Here is a 20,313-nt window from a genome sequence, read left to right as displayed (position 1 = left end):
TTGGATAGACCCTTTAAGAATGATATAGTGTCCTTCTGTGTCTCTAATTACAGACTTTAGTTTAAAATCTAATTTGTCTGATATAAGAATTGCTACCCCAGCTTTCTTTTGAGGTCCGCTGGCATGGAAGATGGATCTCCATCCCTTCACTTTCAGTCTGGATGTATCTTTAGGTTCAAAATGAGTCTCTTGTAGGCAGCATATGGATGGGTCCTGTCTTTTTATCCAATCTGCAACCCTGTGCCATTTTGTGGGAGCATTTAGGCTATTCACGTTGAGAGTGATTATTGAAAGATACGAATTAATTGTCATCATGTTGCCTGTGAAGACGTTGTTTTTATAGATTGTCCCTGTAAATTTCTGTTGTATATCACTCTTAGGGTCTTTCTCCTTTTACAGAACCCCCCTTAATATTTCTTGCAAGGCCAGCTTAGTGGTCACATATTCTTTCAGTTTCTGCCGGTCGTGGAAGCTCTGCATCTCTCCATCCATTCTAAATGACAGCCTTGCCGGATAAAGTATTCTTGGCTGCATGTTCTTCTCATTTAGTACCCTGAATATATCTTGCCAGGCCTTTCTGGCTTGCGAGGTCTCTGTGGATAGGTCTGACGTTATTCTGATGTTCCTGACTCTGTACGTAAGGAATCTCTTCCCCTTAACTGACCTTAAGATGATTTCCTTGGTTCTAAGATTTGCAAGTTTTACTATTACATGCCGGGGTGTTGGCCTGTTTTCCTTGATCTTGGGAGGGGTCCTCTCTGCCTCTAGGATGCGAATGTTTGTTTCATTCCCCAGATTAGGGAAGTTCTCAGCTACGATTTGCTCAAATACATCTTCTAATCTTCTCTCTCTCTCCACTTCCTCTGGGATTCCAATTATTCTGACATTGGAATGCTTCATGGTGTCACTTATTTCTCTGATTCTATTTTCATGGATTCTGAGTTGTTTTTCCGTGGCCTCCTCTTTTCCCTTTTTATCTACTATATAGTCTTCCAGGTTGCTTATTCGTTCTTCTGCCTCACTTACCCTAGCTGTTAGATTATCTAGATTGGATTGGATCTCATTGATAGCATTTTTAAGTTCTGCCAATTCAACTTTCATTTCTGCCCTTAGAGACTCTATGTTGCCATTAATTGATTTCTCCATTCTAGCCATTGTCTTCACAATTGCTAGCCTGAATTCCATCTCCAACATCTTGGTTAAATCTGCACCCATTTGTAAATCTGCAGCATAAGTCATAATCTCTGAGTCTTTTCTATTTTTGGGGTTCCTCCTAGTCATTCTGTTGATGGGTGTTTGAGGGAATGTATAGAGTCCAAATTATTGACCAGAACCCAAGCAAGATGCACCTGTTTTCTTGGGACCTTAGGGTTGCTGGCCTCTTGTTTTCCCAGCCTGTCTTCTGGGGGAGGGGCCTGCTGCACTGTTACTCAGGCAACCCTGTTTGGGCAGAGTTGCCCTGCCCCCCAGTGGTAGGAGATGGGCTCAGTGGGAATCAGTTTTGGGGGCTTTTGTTCTCTAGCAGCTTTCCCTGGTGGCTTTCCGTGTCTCTTCCGTGAGTCAGAGCAGAAGAGACCGTTTCCAACCCTCTGCCTCAGAGCAGAGAGATCACAGTTTGTTCTTCAGTGAGCTCTCCAGGCCACACCGTCTCCGTTTCTGTCTGTGCTGCTATAAACTGCAGCGTCCTGGGTTGTGCGCCCTTCAGCAGTGATCCCAGTCCTGCCTCCAGGTCGGGGCACGTCTCTGCCCTTTGTGCTTCTAAAACCTCCAGTGGCTCCCAGTTTGCGCAGGTGACCCCGCTGCTCTGGGTTTCTGCCCCAAGGGCTGCCCTAAAGCCCTTTCCCCGCTGTTACCGGTCTGCAAGTCTGTGCCCTGTCCCCAGTGAGTGAGACTGTCACTCACCAGTGGTGTAGGATCCCCAAGGCCAGGCTCCCTCCCACTGCCGTTTATCCTCCAATATCTGCCTGCAGAATCAGGGCTCCCCACTTCGTACCTCGAAACCAACCGCCTGTGATATTCTGTTTGTAGAGATCCAGATCTTCTTACATCTCAGGCTGGTTTCATGTGTGCTCAGAGTGGTCTGGTAGATATGCAGCTCAATTCTGGGGACCAGTTGAAATAGGTTCCCCTACTCCTCTGCCATCTTTCCTCTCCCTGAGAAATCCCATTTTCAATGTGTTTGTCATCTGCTTCTAAAATAAGTTTCCATCATATTTCAAGATTTCTCTTTACAATCTGAGCTTCTCCCAGTTTATATTCACCCTACTCTGGGTCCCTCTGGAACTGGAATGGAAACTCCATGGGTCGTAAGTTTTGTCTCTTTTGTTCCCTCTATTTCCAGAGCCTAGAACAGTGCCTTGTTGTACATGCTCGATAAACATTCGATGAATGTTCTGAGTGTATGACTTTCAAGTGGACAGCATTTTAATGAGTAGAAAAAAACACCATGAAAGAGAAAGCTTAAAAATGAAAGTGTCGGGCGCCTGGGTGGCTCAGTTGGTTAAGCATCTGCCTTCGGCTCAGGTCATGATACTGGAGTCCTGGGATCGAGTCCCGCATCGGGCTTCCTGCTCTGCAGGGAGTCTGCTCCTCCCTCTGACCCTCCCCCCTCTCATGTGCTCTCTCTCTCATTCTCTCTCTCTCAAATAAATAAATAAAATCTTTTAAAAAAAAATGAAAGTGTCATTTTATCAGAAAAGAGTGACACTACGTTGGGCACCAAAAATGCTTGGAATCTGCCTTTGAGTTGAAATGTGGCTGAAATTCATTATAAGCTGACTTTAATTAAGTGCCCTTCAACTCCAAGGTCAATGGTGGGAAAGATGAGCTGCTTCAGTATTTACTCACGATACCCTCTCCTCTTCAGCTCACGCCTGTATTGTCACAAGGCAGGGGGTTGATGAGGGAACACCTTAGTGGGAAAATTGTTAACTAAGTTAATCTATTTTAAAAATTCAGAATTCACACAAATGGGGACTCAGGGCATAGATCTATGAGTGATGTTTAATATTCGAGTGATGGTGGGAAAATGACATTTCTGAACTAAACAGAGATGCTTCTTTAATCCTCTACAAACTGAGTAGGAACATGTGAGACATTGTTGCCCTCATGGGAGGCCACAATCTCTCTTCCACACTACTTCAAAATAACTACTTAACTAATTAAGAAAGACAATCAGAATGAGGTTTCCAAATGCAGCATTGATAAAAGAAAGGATGTCAACATTTTGCCTGTGGGTTTGCTTTATTTGACCAGTTCCATCTCAGACAACAAACAGTGCCCATTCATGGAGAAGCCACTCTGCATAGAGAACTTTGAGTCTGAAAAAAATTAGAATATTTAGTCCCTAAAGTTACATTACTTAGAAATAAGTTCCTTGACCTGATGCTACATTGAATGAGTAAAACATTACTTCCTGTTTTTCTTGATAACATTAGTGGAGTGTTTATTTTCTTAGAAAAACAGCTATAAGCAAAGGCAGGAATTCCCTCCAAGAATTGAAAATTAGTGAGGATAGTGGGAGGGATGGGGTGGATGGGTGATGGACAATGGGGAGGTTATGTACTATGGTGAGTGCTTAATCGTGTAAGACTGATGAATCACAGACCTGTACCCCTGAAACAAATAATACATTATATGTTAATAGAAAAATTAAAAAAGAAAAAAAATAAATAAAAAGTAAAAACAGAAAAAAAAAAAGAAAAGAAAATTAGTGAGGATAAATAAATAGCAAGTCAGGGCCCGATTTACAAAATCAAGTTAGTAATCAAGTTCGTGACACACCCCTTGTCCTTTCACCTGATAAGGATTTGTGAGACACATATTCACATAGAGTACTATGTTGTTTCTTCAAAATGATGGATTGTATAAAAATCTACTTTATTAAGAGACCATCCAAAAATGCACCAAGTAATGCTCTGGAGATAAAGTTGGAAACCAGCCGTCTTTCATTTTTTCCAGGAATTTGAGGATCCACTTTACCTGAGAATGTTCTTGTTCTCCGCCCCCATGGCAGGGAGTCTTTAGGATTGTGTATGACAAGAAGGAGGGGTCCAATGTGGAGTGCTCTTTCACTCCACTCTTTGCACTGGGCAGGCTGGGTGGTAAGGTGGAAGGAGAATTTATCAAATAGTGAACTACTCATTACCTTGCCAACAAAGGTATGACAAGTATAGGATAGTATCTATAGATAGTATCTAGATTCAGATGGCATGGAATGGTAGGAAGAGAAATATGTTACTGGTTGGAGAGAGAAACTGATGCGGAAGAGGGCAGTATCAATTATGTCTCCTTCTCAGTTTTTCCAGTAGCCAATGCCATTGGCTGGTGATGCAGAAATGGGGAAGCTGTTCTAATTACCATGTGCACAGGCCACATGGTAAAGGATTTTTTCATTTCAGCCTGCTAGATTTTGACAATGAGAATTCCATATTTAAAAAAAAATCCAGATCATAACTCCAAGGCAATTTAACCTGAGAGAGACACTATTGAGAAGTTTCCAGGACTAGGCTCAGACATGACTACCTGAGGACTCTCTCATGGGCCAGCCACTCTGAGTCCTTACTTGCTCATTAAAAAGGGATGATAATAGCCATTGGCTCTTCTGACAGGGTTACTGAGAAAGAAGTATAATCATATGTGGAAATACTTTGTGACAATAAGACATTACAAAATGCACTGTGGCAGTGATTGGCAGGATCCTAAACCAGCTTCCAAGATTTCTGCCCTAATCCTCATTATCATGAATAAGATGAGAAAATTATGACCTCATTATGTACACGGCAAAAGGGATTCTTTAGTTAATAATGTGTTAATCAAAAAGGAGACTATCTGGTGAACCTAATCTCATTGCATAAATCCTTTAAAAACCATTTTCTCTGGTTGGTGGCAGAAGTAAGAGATATTGACTGCATGAGAACATAGAGGGGTCCATAAGACAAGGAATGCTGGAACTTTCTAGAAGGGGCACAGCAAAGAAATGGGTTATCAGTCCTACAACCACAAGGCACTGAATTAGGACAACAACCTGAACAAACTTGGAAGCTTGTTTTTCCCCACAGTTTTCAGACAAGTGCCCAGCCAGGCTGCCATCTTGATTTCTGCCTTGCAAGTCCCTAACCAGAGAGCAAAGTAGAGTTCACCCAGCTTCTGGCAACAGAGCTAGGGGGTGTTGTTTTAACCTAGCAAATTCGTGGCAGTTTGTTACACAACAATAGGAATCTCATACGGCCACATTATTATTAATTTGAACATCTTTAGAAGGAGCATGCTTTTAAATTATGGGAAATTGAGCTTGAAGACATTGGCAGATGGATTTGTGCTTTAATCTTAATAATTAACATTCTATAACAGTTAGTGGACAGTTTTAGAGTTAGAGTGATAGTTGCTTTTAATTTAGAGGTTGGCAAGGGATCTATTCCCTGACTTTATATTTCTGGTAGGTGGAGAGTGATAAGGAGGAAGTCCATCTAATGCAAACCTGTTCAGTAGAGGATTACTTGCATCTTGTTGACACCATGTCACAGTCTGTTTTAAATATCAGTATGGCCTCACTTTAGTTTCTTGTATCTATCAAGCCTTTCCCTTCTACCTCTTATTTAAATGAGTGGTATGAGGAGGTTGGTTCCAGAGCAAGGAAACATCAAAACAAAAAACAAAGAAACAAAACACCAGACTCTGAGAAAGTTCCCATCTCCGCACTTCACTTTCTCATTGTCACCAATGAGCCGAGACCAACTGAGGGTCAAAGAAACAGTTACCATGATTATACTGATGCAGGTGGAAGGTTTCAAAGTTCTAGTCAAAATTTTAAGGTAAAAAGAACAAATAGTTCACATTTAAATGAGTTGACTGGGGATTTACCAAGTTTCCAGCAGTAATAAAAGCACAATTTATTCACACCCAAACACAGGACAGGGTACCTTTTCGATTCTGTTTTCTTGAGATTTCTTAAAGTAGATGGTGGGGATCCCAAGTTCCGAGGCAGCTATCCACTGCAGAGTGGCTCGAAGTTCAGCGTCAGGACACTCTGGCTCCAGATCAAAGTTGATCACTAGCATGTTCCCCTGGGGGCTGGCTGCTCCCATTGCCACTCCAGAGACACCTGAACACAGACCACAAGCCCAGGCTTACTATGCGTTCCAGGGGGAATCACAGGCAAATTGTATGTCAAAATTATGGGAATGTGGCTTACCCTCTACGTTTTCTGACTGTCCTTTAAGAATCTCCTTTTCTTCTACTAATTCACTTTGGGAGAAAACAACAGTATATGGTTGGTAATATTTAGACATTAGCTGTAAATAGACGATGAGGCAATGGATCTTATTGATCTAAAAGCTTCTGAAGTTCAATCTAGATTTATCATTTTCATAGAGGGAAGTAACACTGGAGAAATAGCAATGTGGCTATTACGTAGGATTATTGGGTCTGCCATAAATAGCCCTGGCCCTTAAAAAGGCCAGATAAATTATATAGTTTTAGTTGGGATAATAAGTGTGGGAGAGTAAGAAATTCATCTTTCTCTTCTCCTCAATTTCTCTTCCATCACTGGTTTGAACAATCAAGGAAATATCTTGTAGGCAACTAGATCTGATTTGGGGACTTATCCTTCTTCTGTATTTGACTTGTCATTTAAAAGACCATATATTTCCATCCTAACACAGTGATTTTTTTCCCCTATACTATGATAGCAACAAATTTACATTTTAGTCTAGGAAAATATTTTTCTAATGTTTGTGGTTCTTTGATCTGAAATAAGGGTAAAAAACAACCAATGAACAGCAGAACTTAAATTGTACAACAAAAGATCTCAATTAAAATTGAAAATTTTCTTTTTCTATCAGGAGGATGGAGTAGGCTGGAGGAGATAAAAAACTAGAGACATAACTGAATTATTTCATTAGTTAAAGCCATGTTTAATGTTTGAGGTGTTTTCATACAGTAAGTACTTGTTAGGGAGTCTTAATGTAATGGCAGGACTCAGTAAATGCTTCCAAAATGAGAGCATATGTCCCCACAGCTGAAAGGAGGTGACCATCTTGGGAAGCCTGTGGTTGTCCTATATTTTTGTACGGGCTAGAAATTCAGAATACAGGATCTCTTAAAATGTGTATTTTTATAAGAGTATTCTCCCTTATATTTTCTCTTACTGCTAAGATTTACTGGCTGTAAATTTCACTGTATTCCTCTTAATGTTGAGAGAGAGAGTATAGTTGTTCTGCCACGCATATGGAATTATTTCTAGAAGAATGACCAATTTCCCAAGGGTCTAGAGCCTCTGCTAGGTCTCTGCAAGAGATCTGGTGATGCAGCTTCCCCATTTCTGCATCACCAGAGACCTGCAGAGAAATGAAAGATGGTAGGGACAGTTTCTGCTATTGTGCAGCTGCAGGATGCTGATAGGGGGTGGTCATTTTAGTTTTCCCTGAATGCATAGATGTGTTTGGGGTCCTAGGCTCTAACCCTGGAGAAAGATGGAAAAAGATAGCTAAACAAATGTTTCCTGAAGGAGAAAAATTTACCCCAAGGTAATTTTTTGTTTGTATTTTGGTTCTACTTTTAAAAAACAAAACAAAACAAACCCAAGATCACGTGTATGTTCATCTCTACTTGTGAATAGTGGCGGTAAGGAACAACAAAGGATTGATTCCTTCAATCACTGAGGAATACTCCCGCAGGCAGGATACCTGATTACATAGTGAAATAAAAATGACTTAGCTATAGAGAGTAACTGAGGAAGTAGATAAGGGAGCAGCATTAGTCTTATATTTCATTTTTATCCTTCTGAGATTTAAGAAAACTCCAAACAGTAATAAGCTAAGTCGTAGTGGTCAAAGATAGATTTCAATTCATTTACTTTTCCAGAATAATCACAAATTCTGGATATAGCCCTGACCTCATGTTGTCCTCCTTTTCCACACTGTATTTTGTGTTACACGTGTCATGCTCCTTAAGTGCTATTTCTCCTTGGTCTTTGGAAGGTCTTGAAGTCTTGGGAAGCAGAGTCACTGTGTGGCAATGACATATCTGCATTGTGGCCCCATTTGGTATTAGGCACATTTAGTAGTGATTATCCCAGGTGTCTACAAGTAAAGGAAAAATCATTCACATTATATTCTATTGAACAATAGTCTTTGTTGGTTGGCATGGTATGATTTAAAAGGATTTTTGCTTTTCTGTGTCCAATTAAGTAAAATGACATGTTATTTCTGATTATATGGATAAACTTCTTCCGGGATGATTTTATCAGAGGAGGCAGATTTGAAATCCAGAAAACAGTGGTGCTAAGGTAGGACTAGTCTCAGCCCCAGTTCTTGCTCCAGTGACATGGAACCACGGCAGTCTAGACAGGATGATTCAGCGGTTGGGCACAGTCTGAATGATCAAAATGGATTGCCAGATGGAATTAGAGTAGTGGTCTCACAATCACTGCATCTCAGCGGCTACTTACTTAATCATGGGAGAAGTTGATATGCCTTCCTGATAAATGTCCAGGTCCATAGTGCCAAGACTGCTAGTGGCACTACTGTTGCCATTGCTGACAAAGCAAAAGTTTACATATTAATGCCTGTCTCCACCACCTGGCCACACGGCCAACGCTGACGTTCCATCTTTCTTCCTAAGAGGTCCTTCTTTGGGTGCCCAGAAGAATATTGTTGGGGGCCTCCTAAATTAATATTTATTTCTGGACAAATTAGGGGAAGACACAACAAAAGACACTTTTGGCTCCAGCCAATCATCATCATTATCATCATCATCATCATCATCATCATCATCATCATCACTGTTTTTGAATTTCTGCACTGGTGTTATAGCTAGTGGGCCACACCTAGTGGGTGACTATCAGCATGGCTTTTGTGTTCCTCATTCTAGTTACAGTGAGGATGTTTATCTGTCAGCAAGAGACCCTTTGGTATACCCACGGAGACTGGGATACTTCTGAGAATGCTGGCTGGGGAGATATCAGAAGGCTCATTTGCCTGCTTCTTGACTTCTGACAGAAACCAGTAGACACATGTTCTCCTTTTGCCATTCAAGGGATTTTTCTGAGGGACATTCCACAGAATATGCACCTGGCTGATTATTTTCCTGTGGGACTGCAGAATTTACAAATATGAAGTTGGGCGCCTGGGTGGCTCAGTGGGTTAAGCGACTGCCTTCAGCTCAGGTCATGATCCCAGAGTCCTGGGATTGAGTCCCACATCAGGCTCCCTGCTTCTTCCTCTGACCCTCTCCCCTCTCATGCTGTTTCTCTCTCTCTCTCAAATAAATAAATACAAATATGAAGTTGGGCAATGCCAAAGTTTTATTAGCTTCTTTATTGTAAAATCTTTGAGAAGCAGCACCTGATACCTTGTGTATCATGGAGAAGGAGGGCTGCTGAATCATTTACATAGGTTACGCAATCAACATATGGTCTAGTTACTAGCTTGGAACTTAGTTGCTGAAACATAGTAGACTTGAGCCAATTTTTAGGCTCTGTCGGTACTTGCAGAATGGAATGCATCCAATTTCAGCAAACCGATTGAGTTTCCTCATACTCCCACTATTTCCCAGTGACATCTCTTCCAAGTCAGGTTTCCAAAGGATGAGTGCTGGTGTGTCCTGTAACGGGACAGTCTTCCCTGGGGAGTACCATGAGTAACAACTGTACTCCTTCAATTTCAAATTCCTGCTTTGGGTTTCATGTGGGGCATTGAATATATTCACTGATTGAAATCTGATGACTCAAACATCGCACTGAAGGCCATTAACATATAAACTGCTGCTAAGTCTAGAGATTTATATTCTCTTTTTTTTTAATCTCCATATTGTAATAATTCTCACTGGTCTGGGGGGATTTTAGACCAAGTGTTTAACACTGAAATTTTCCTAAGTCTAAACAGACTGAACTGCCAGAAATAAGACTGCTAAGGAGCCATTACCCCCAGATGCATCTGAATCCCATTTTCCCACTGGTCTTTCTGGAAAGTCTACAGATTTTTTCCAGTATCATATCAAATAAGACTTGGGGCAGAAATGTGGAGATTCTTTTCATTTCCACCTCACAGAGGGATAGTGTTTAGTTTATGTCTCTTGATGGGCTTGGGTCCTTCCAAATCTGATCTTTCACTAACTCGTCTCTTGCTTTCTCTGAGCAACAATACACAGGGCAGGGGAGAGAAAGGAGAGAAACAATTAGGCCAAACAACACAACACAATGTGGAAACACTTGCCTCATGTAAACCCAGCCTGGGTTGCATCTGAAATACAAATGAACCAGAGAGAAAGTATCAAACACACCAGGTGTAACAGCAGGTCTTATTTAAAAATTCCCAGTTGTTATTGAATGCACTAGCTGGGGCTTACAGAGAAAGGAATACAACTGACTCTTAACCTTGGCCAAGGTAATTAAAGGCACAACTGGATATTAAGAAACCTCTCACACAAATCATGACAGGCAGGCACCTTGACCTAGCAGAGCTTTCCTTTTTGCTCTATTAGGGACTCTTTGTAGAGAACCATTTAGAAAGTATTTTTAGAATCTGTGTTGAGACCTGTTTCCCTGGGAAGTCAAGTAAAGAGCAGGTACCTCAGGGATCGCTCACTGAGCTGCAGAAAGCTACTCGTGTCATCCGGATTGTCCTCCTCATTGGCAAGCTGGGACCAGCTGTCCGTGCTCTCCCCGCTGCTGCCAGAAAGGTTGGGGAACTCATCGGGGGCTCTGCCTTCTGCCATGACTTCAGCCCCTGCTACATCTCTGGCATCAAGACTGTCACTGTAGATGGGCAAGATATCATTACCAAGAGCGGAGACACAAGGCAGAACTTTTCATGGGGACCTGGCTGGCTTGAGCATGAGTCTCTGCCGCAGTGAGCAGGATACTTGGAGATGGGTGGATTTTTTTCTTTCAGGCTATTCTTTCTCCTGGTGCCCTAGGGCCCATTTTGCCTTTTCAAGATTGCTGTCCATCAGTTTCCCCATCTCTTCATTTTATGTCTTTCTACTGACTCCCTCCATTCACTTCAAAAACACAGTGAAGCACCCTGGGCTGCATACATAAGCATAAATGTGGGGCAGTAGTGTTTCTAATGAAGAGACCCAGAATCTCCTCCCAGAGATTATGAGTCATTGCTTCTGCAGGGAGACCAAGAAACCTGCATTTTGAACAACTACTCCAGGTAATTTTAATGCAAGTGGCACATGGACCATGCTGGGAAAAAAACGCCCACCCGGTTCTGCAGGTTTACCAAGTTGTATTGCCTGCAAATGCCTCTGAACACATTTTGCATTTGTAGCTACCCAGTTACACCATCCTCTCCCTCTGAAACCTCTGATTTATATCAGCACCACCTTTCTGGATGAGTGCTTTTTTAGGTCAAGTTTCTCTCCAAAGCATTTAACCCTGGATCCGACAGGCTTTTCTCCTTGCAGCCTTTGTTTTGCTCTCTGGTTCCCAGGACTTCCTGCCTCTGTGGTCACACCTTGCCGAGAGCCTGGTTCCCTGTGTTGCCTCTCAGGGCCGCCGTCACCAGTTCCAGTCTGTCCCTCCGTTCCAGTCTGCCCCTAACAATTTCATCTACTCTCCTGCCTATGAAAATAGCTTCTAAATCTGAACTCAACCTGGGCCCCTCTTCCTGCTTCTGGGGCTCTCTTTTCAGCGGGTCTTCTGAACATAGTCAATCTGTCTCATTAACATTTTGGAATCAACACATCTTAAACGATTTCTGATTGCCCTCCTATCCTCTTCCTGTGTTTTTTATTTCCATTGACCTTTCTGTCTCTCTGCTCATGAAATTATCTTAATTTAGGTCCTTCTAAATTGCTTGAATTTAGATTTGGAAGGAACCTCATAGATTTCCTGTAGATTAGGATGCAGAAGCTTGGTGAATTAAATGATTTGTCCAAGATTGCAATAAGAGTTGGTACCAGACTTTAGACTTCAAGTTTTGAGACTCATGGGCATTGCTCCATTACTCTTGGCTGGACTATATTGTATTGGCCTCCTAACAGTTGAGTCCCAACTATTTCTCCTCTTTCAACTATATGATCCAGAAATTCCATTTCTAGGAATTTATCTCCCAAAACCAAAAACACTAATTTGAAAGGACATACGCGTGCCTATGTTTATTGCAGCACTATTTACAATAGTCAAGACACGGAAACAACCTAAATGTCCATCAATAGATGAATGGATAAAGAATATATAATAAATATATACAATGGAATATTAGTCATTAAAAAGAACATAATCTTGCCCTTTGGACAACATGATGGAACTAGGTGGTATTATGTTAAGTGAAATAAGTCAAACAGAGAAAGACAAATACCATATGATTTTACTTTTATGTGGAATGTAAAAACAGAACAAATGCTGGAGAATCATATTGTGAGGTTTGCAACACAGAAAGAAAACCTCAAAATTGTGAAGCTTGGAGCTCATATAGGAGTTGCTGCTGACACATTTGCCTCTCTTCTTCACCAGGGGGAGAGAGAAAGGAGAGAGACAGAGAGAGACAGACAGAAAGGAGCGGGGGGAGAGAAAGGGAGGGGGAGAGAGAGAGAGATCACTTATAAACAAATCCAAATGTTCTCTGCAGAGAGGAGGAAACGGTCTCTACTTCACCACCCTGGATGGTAAACAAATAGCTCCAGAAATGTAAATCTCTGTATCTCTCTAAAAGTCTCTATCTTTAGGGTTAGTATTCAATCATTCTTTGATCCAGGTGTCAATACTCTTTGTTCAGAAAACGAAATGTACAGAAATATGAACATACTCATGCAACCTTTCTCCTGACACTACTGACCGTCATCAAAAATTAATAGTATAGGAGAGAAGGACATTGATAACTGCAAGCAAAAAGCAAGAGGGTATTTCTCAGGTGACAACAAAAAAATGCAATAACCTGGTGTAGTGGATACAGAATGCTTTTCTGGGCTGTTGCACACTGACTGCAGAGAATATTGGCTGCTGCCAGTGTGCGCTGGGAATCACCAGCAGGCAGAGAACTGCCTGGCCAAGGTTGTACCCTCTCTCAGTGAGCATCCCAACAACCAACTGATACAAAGACACAAAAGGCCAGTTCTTGTCTCACTTGGCACCAAACCTGACAGACCATTACTTCTTCAGGGGTTCCTGTAGGATGTGCTGAAGCCCCAGTTGTAAACATATTTGGGGGCACCCTCTCTCCATATAATCTTGCCTTTCCTACCTCCTTACAGATGTATGCACACATATCTCTGGAGAGCACTTTCTCCTACCAGATTATTGTCCTGAAAATCTCCCTCTTAAAGTCTGTTCCCAGGGGATGCAACCCAAGACACTCAGTGTCCTTCATTCTAAAAATAGTATATTGGCTGCAGAAAAGTCTATGTAATTCTCTTCAATCTTAGGATTAGTACCATTATCTTTTCTCCAAAAATGGTTATACTTGAAAAATTTTTAAATGAGTTCTAATATAGAGAGTAGAGTTTCAAATGTATAAATTTTGGAGTTTGATGAAAAATTTCCTTTTTGATAGGTGAACTGGTTATCTAGAAAATTTCACGAAAGCTTTGGATACTTGCTTCTAAGACTCCTTCCCACAGCATTCTGGATAGATACAGTATTAAAGTGTGGCTGTTTCTAGCATGCTGTGCTACTAACACCTGATGAAAAAAAGTCCCTAATTAGCTTGATTTGCCTTTCTAAAATGTTGAGATTTTTCCAAATTGAGCAGGGAGAAAGTGAGAGAATGGCTGCCACCAAAAAGACATTGGGTGAATTTAGTTAAATTCAAATGAAAGAAAAGTTTATTGAAGATAAATGGAAACAATACAAATACTCCCAAAAAGGGGGTAAATAAGCCAAGTACTGAGCACAAAGGAGAGGCTTCTAAAACCATCTGTTTTCTTAGGTAAAAAGAAATTTCCTGGACTAATTCTTTACTAAATTAGGACCTTACATTACTAGAAAAAACTCATTCCAGGATATTTCTCACTAAAGCAGAAGTTAAATCTCAGTGATTGACATTGAATGTTCAGGCTAAAAATGAGTCTGTCAGCATATTTTATTTTATCTAATTTCATGCTCTATTTACAGTAAATCTCATATTCTATGTCACATAACTGGGAATTCAAAATGAATAATGATTATCTAAAACACTGGTTTTCATTTTCTTTTGAGAGAAATGGGGGTATAGCTTTGCTCATTTATTTATGAATAATACACAGATGTGTTATGCAGATGTATGTAGATGGCCTTTTTCCACTTCTGATTTCATAGTTCACATACAGAGCTTCAGAGGACCGTTTTTTATACGATATCAAATTCAATTGTAGAATTTCTGAGTTAGCAGGGACCTCAGAAATCATCTAACCTAATGTTCCCCCAGCTTAATTTACTAGCAAACCACTGTCATGATTTTTGCCATACCTGCATTCCCCCTATATTATATTAATAATAAAAATTGTAAAAATCAGTTTAAGTAAACTAAATGTGTATTTTAAAAAGAAATATTGAATCATCACTGTAAATGGAAAATAGAAATCACTCGCCATAGGTAGAAAATAACAATAAAAATATAAAAGCCCTCTTTCCAATGGGTCATCCAGTTGTTTAGTTATAAAAAGTTCATTGAAGGGGGAAATCATAACAAACATACACGTTTCTTAAATTTAAATTTTAGTTAGTTAACTTACAGTGCAATATTGGTTTTTGGAGTAGAATTCAGCAATACATCACTTACATACAACACCGACGCTCATCACAACAAGTGCCCTATCTCATACCCATCACCCATCTAGCCCCTCCCCCCCCACCTCCCTCCATCAACCCGCACTTTGTTCTCTGTCTTTAAGAGTCTCTTATGGTTTGTTTCCCTCTCTCCTTTTTTCCCCTTCTCATATATTCACCTGTTTGTTTCTTAAATTCCACATCTGAGTGAAATTATATGGTATTTGTCTTTCTCTGACTGACTTATTTCACTTAGCCTAATACCATCTAGTTCCATCCATGTCATTGCAAATGGCAAGATTTCATTCTTTCTGATGGCTAATATTCCACTGTATGTATATATATGCCACATTTTCTTTATCCATTAATCAGTTGATGGATATTTGGACTCTCTCCATAGTTTGGCTATTGTTGATAATGCTGCTATAAACATCAGGGTGCATGTACCCTTTGAATCTGTATTTTTCTTTTGGGTAAATACCTAGTGGTGCAACTGCTGGATTGTAGGCTAGTTCTATTTTTAATGTTTTGAAGAACCCCCATACATTCTCCAGAGTGGCTGCACCAGTTTGCATTCCCACCAACAGTGCTAGAGGGTTCCCTTTTCTCTGCATTCTCTCCAACACCTGTTGTTTCTTGTTTTGTTCATTTTAGCCATTCTGACAGGTGTGAGGTGGTATCTCATCATGGTTTTGATTTGTATTTCCCTGAGGATGAGTGATGTTGAGCATCATTTCATGTGTGTTAGCCATCTAGATATCTTCTTTGGAAAAGTGTCTGTCTTCTGCCCATTTCTTAACTGGATTATTTGTTTTTTGGGTGCTGAGTTTGTTAAGTTCTTTATAGATTTTGGATACTAACCCTTTATCAGGAATGTTGTTTGCAAATAGCTTCTCCCATTCCATAGGCTGCCTTTAGCTTTGTTGATTGTTTCCTTCACTGTGCAGAAGCTCTTTGATGAAGTCCCAATAGTTCATTTTTGCTTTTGTTTCCCTTGCCTCCAGAGATAGGTCTAGTAGGAATTTGTTCCTGTCGAGGTCAAAGAGGTTTCTGCTTGTGTTCTCTAGGATTTTGGTGACTTCTGTCTCACATTTAGGTCTTTCATCCACTTTGAATTTTTTTTTGTTAAACATACACATTTTAAATATTGTATTTTAACTTTAAATGTATAAACATGTCTTTATTCACCAACCTTTGAACTAAAAAAAAACTTTTAGTTTCATTGATTTTCTCCATTCTTGTCTATTTCTGTTAATTCTGTTTCTTTGCTCTTATTTTTATTATTTCCTTCCTTATATTACCTTGGATTTAATTTGACCATCTTTTCTTAGTTTCTTAAGGTGGAATTTCAGATTGTTGATGTTAGGCAATTCTTCCTTTAAAAAAAGCAACCCCTGCAAATTTTGATATATTGTGTTTTCATTTTCATTCACTTTATTTTTTTTAAAGATTTTATTTATTTATTTGAGACAAAGAGTAAGACAGAGAGAGAGCATGAACAGGGAGGAGAGCAGAAGCTGGATGTGGGGTTCCATCCCAGGATACTGGGATCATGATCTGAGCTGAAGGCAGACGCTTAACTGACTGAGCCATCCAGGCGTTCCCCATTTTCATTGACTTTAAAGTTTATTCTAACTCCCCTTGTGATTTGTTCTTTGACCAATGGATACTTGAGAAGTATGTTGCTAATTTCCAAATATTTGGGGAGTTTCCTAGATGTTTTGATTTTGTTTAATTTCATTGTGGTCAGAGAACATGCTCTATAATATTCTAGCTTGTTTTTTCAATTTATTAAGACTTATTTTTTTTTTTAAAGATTTTTTATTTATTTATCTGAGAGAGAGAATGGGAGACAGAGAGCATGAGAGGGGGAGGATCAGAGGGAGAAGCAGACCCCCCGCTGAGCAGGGAGTCCGATGCGGGACTCGATCCCGGGACTCCAGGATCATGACCTGAGCCGAAGGCAGTTGCTTAACCAACTGAGCCACCCAGGCGCCCCTTATTAAGACTTATTTTATGGCCTCATGGCCTACCCTGGTTAATGTTTCAAGTATACTTGAAAAAAAATGTATACACTGCTACTGTTGGTGGAATGTTTAATAAATGTTAGTTAGGTCAATTTGATTGAAAACGTTGTTCAAGTCTTAAATATCCTTATCCACTTTCTGTCTATTATTCTACCAGTTACTGGTAGAAGGGTGCAAAATTTCCAACTCTGATTATGGATTTGTCTATTTTGCCTTCCAGCCTTCCAGCTCCAGCTCAATCAGATTTTGTTTCATGTAGTTTGAATTTTTGTTATTTAGGTGACTACATATTTACAATTACTGTTTTCTTAATGAATCAGGCCCTCTATCATTATAAAATATCCCTCTTTATCCCTGATAAAATTCCATGTCCTGAAGTCTACTCAGTCTGATATTAATATAGCTACTCCATCTTTCTTTTTATCATATCTTATTTCATATTTGATATTTCTTTTTCCATTCTTTTACTTTTTATCTATCTATGTCTTTATATTTGAAGCACATTTCTTATAGAGTGTTACAGTAGGGGTTTGCTTTTATATTCAGTCTGACAATCTCTGTATTTTAACTGAAGTGCTTAGACCATTAAGAATTAGTGCAATTATCAATATGATTGTGTTTAAATATATCACCTTGATAATTATTTACTATTAATCTCATCTGTCCTTTGTTTCTGTTCTCCTCTTTTCCTGCATTTCTCCAGATTAACTGAAATATTTTTAGCATTTCACTTTATCTCCACTATTAATTTATTAGCATAGCTCTTTGTCTTATATTTTTAGTAGTTATTCCAGAGTTTACAGTATGCATCCAATTATCACAGTCTACTTTCAGATTACATGATACAAAGTCACATAGAATGGGAGATTTTTACAACAGTATACTTCTTTTTCTCCCGCCCATCATTTGTATCATAACCAACATATATTTTAGTTCTACATATGTCATAGAACATTTTGTTTTAAATAATTATCTTTTAAAGAAATTTTAAAAGTAGAGAAAGTGTTGTGTATTTACCCACATACTTAGTATTTGTGGAATTCTTGGTTCCCTTGTGTAGTTCAAGTTTCCATCAGTATTGTTTTCCTTCAGCTTAATGACTTCGATTAGCACTTCCTTTTGTGCAGATCTAGTGGCGTGTTCTCTAAGATTTTGTTTGTATACAAAGTTACTATTTGGTCCTTATTTAAAATTTTTTCAATAAGCTTTTTTTTTTTTTTTTTTAGAGTGTCTTCAGGTTCTAAAACTGAGTAGAGAGAACAGAATTCCCATGTGCCCTTGGTCCGCACATGCATGCCTCCACTATCAACATCTTGCACCAGAATGATATATTTGTTACAATCAATGATCCTATGTTGACACATCATTATCACCCCAAATCTTGGCTTACATTAGGGTTCACTTTGGTGCTGTGCATTTTATGGATTTGGACAAATGTATAATGACATGTATCCACCATTATAGTATCACACAGAATGGTTTTATTGTTCTAAAAACCTTCTGGGTTCCACCTTGTCATCCTTCCTTCCCTCCTAACCTCTGTCAACCACTGATCTTTTTGCTGCCTTTTCTCAGAATGTCCTACAGTTGGAATCATATATTATGAAAACTTTTGGATAGGCTTCTTTCACTTAATAATATGCATTTAAGTTTCCTCCATGTTTTTTTCATGGCTTAATAGCTCATTTATTTTTAGTGTTAAATAATATTCCATTGCCTGTATGTACAAGAGTTTATTTATCCATTAACCTACTAGAAGAAATCTTGGTTGTTTCCAACTTTTGTCAGTTATGAGTAAAGCTGCTATAAAATCCTGTGAGCAGGTGTTTTGTGTAGACATAAATTTTGCTCTCATTTTGATAAATACCAAGGGGCATGACTTTTGGATCATATGGTAAGTGTATGCTTATTTTTGTAAGAAGTTGCCAAACTGTCTTTCAAAGTGGTTGTGCCATCTTTGCACTCCTACCAGCAATAAATATGAAAATATGAATTCTTGTTGTTTCACATCTTTCTCAGCATTTTGTGTTGCCCATTTTTTTTTGGCCATTCTAACAGGTTTGTAGTGTCATCTCTTGGTTGTTTCAATTTGAAATTGCCTAATAACATATGATTATTGAGCATCTTTTCATATGCTTATTTGCCTTCTGTATATCTTCTTTGATGAGGTGTCTGTTGAAGCCTTTTGCCCACTTTAAAAGTCAGGTTGTTTGTTTTCTTATTATTGAGTTTTTAAGAGTTCTTTATATATTTTGGGTAACAGTCCTTTATCAGATACGTCTTTGGGAATATTTTATCCCAGTCTTCAGCTTGTCTTCTGGTCCTCATGTGTCTTTCAGAGAGCAACAGTTTTTAATTTTAATGAAGTCCAGTTTATCAATTATTTTTCTCATGAATCATATCTTTGATATTCTATCTAAAAAGTCATTACCAAACCCAAGGCCACCTGAATGTTCTCATATGGCATCTCCTAGGGTTTCACAGTTTTATTACATTTTATATTTAGATAGAGAATCCATTTTGAGTTAGTTTTTGTGAAGAGTATAAATTTTGTTTCTAGACTCATTTTTTGGCATGTGCATATTGAGTTGTTCTGCCAGTATTTCTTGAAAAGACTATCATTTTTCCATGGTATTGTCTTTGATTCTTTGCCAAAAATCAATTGACTATATTTGTGTGGATCTATTTCTGGGATTTCTATTCTGTTCCATTGATCCATTTGTTCATTCTTTTGCCAATGCCACACTGTTTTGATTACTGTAGCTTTATAGTAAGTCTTAAAGCCAGGTAGTGGCAGCTTGACTTTGTTCTTCTCCTTTAATATTGTCTTGGCTATTCTGGGTATTTTGTCTCTGCATAAACTTTGGAATCATTTCATTCATATCCACAAAATAACAGGCTGGGGTTTTGAATATGCTTGCACTGAATTTATAAATCAAGTTAGGAAGAACTGACATCTTGACAATACTGAGTCTTCTTATCCATGGATAGTCTTTATTTTTTGCTAAGTGAAGAATACAAAGCTGGCAGTTTTTTCCTTCTGCACAGGAAAGATGTCATTCTTCATCTTTTAGCTTTCATTTTTTTCTGATGAGAAACCTGAAATTTTTATTTGTGTTCTTCAGTATGTAAGTTGTTTTTTTCCTCTGAGCTGCTTTTAGGACTATTTCTTTGTCTTTGGCTTATAACAATTTGGTTATGATGTGCCTTGATGTGGTTGTCTTTTTGTTTATCTTGCTTAGGATTCATTGTACTTCTTGATTTGTGAGTTTATAATTTTCACCAAATTATATATTCATGTGTACCTTCAAATATTGGAGCATGTTTGTAATAGCTATTTAAAGTCCTTGTCTGCTAATTTCATCATCTCTCTACTTCCTGAATATATTTATATTGACTGATTATCCTATTGGTTATGGGTGACATTTTTCTGCTTTGTTGTTATTTTTTTTACTTGCATTTTTTTACATTTTTAAAATTTTACATTTACTTGCATTTTTTTACATTTTTACATTTTTAAAATCACAAGAATTTATCTTGTGATTTGAGGTTCTGAACCCTTATTTGATGGGGCTTTACCCATTGAAATCCTTT

At 38.9% G+C, this 20,313-nt stretch overlaps 1 protein-coding gene across 7 annotated transcripts in view; it reads right to left on the bottom strand.

Annotated features, from left to right (window-relative positions):
• The window catches only part of SPHKAP (SPHK1 interactor, AKAP domain containing), a 160,196-nt gene that overhangs the window by 10,205 nt on the left and 129,678 nt on the right, over positions 1–20,313 (bottom strand). For 3 of the 7 annotated variants that reach the window (XM_032400601.1, XM_032400616.1, XM_032400654.1), the window contains 5 exons: positions 10,571–10,756; positions 10,215–10,241; positions 8,450–8,536; positions 6,194–6,246; positions 5,922–6,103 (listed from right to left, as the gene is read on the bottom strand). In XM_032400601.1, the coding sequence (XP_032256492.1) occupies positions 5,922–6,103; positions 6,194–6,246; positions 8,450–8,536; positions 10,215–10,241; positions 10,571–10,756 (535 nt within the window). The remainder of the gene's footprint in view (positions 1–5,921; positions 6,104–6,193; positions 6,247–8,449; positions 8,537–10,214; positions 10,242–10,570; positions 10,757–20,313) is intronic. The other 4 variants (XM_032400624.1, XM_032400609.1, XM_032400634.1 and 1 more) reach the window with 4 other exon arrangements.

This window comes from Phoca vitulina, unplaced genomic scaffold, assembly GCF_004348235.1.
Source record: "Phoca vitulina isolate PV1807 unplaced genomic scaffold, GSC_HSeal_1.0 scaffold1, whole genome shotgun sequence".
Lineage (NCBI taxonomy): Eukaryota > Metazoa > Chordata > Mammalia > Carnivora > Phocidae > Phoca > Phoca vitulina.
This window is presented reverse-complemented; position numbering and strand designations above follow the sequence as displayed.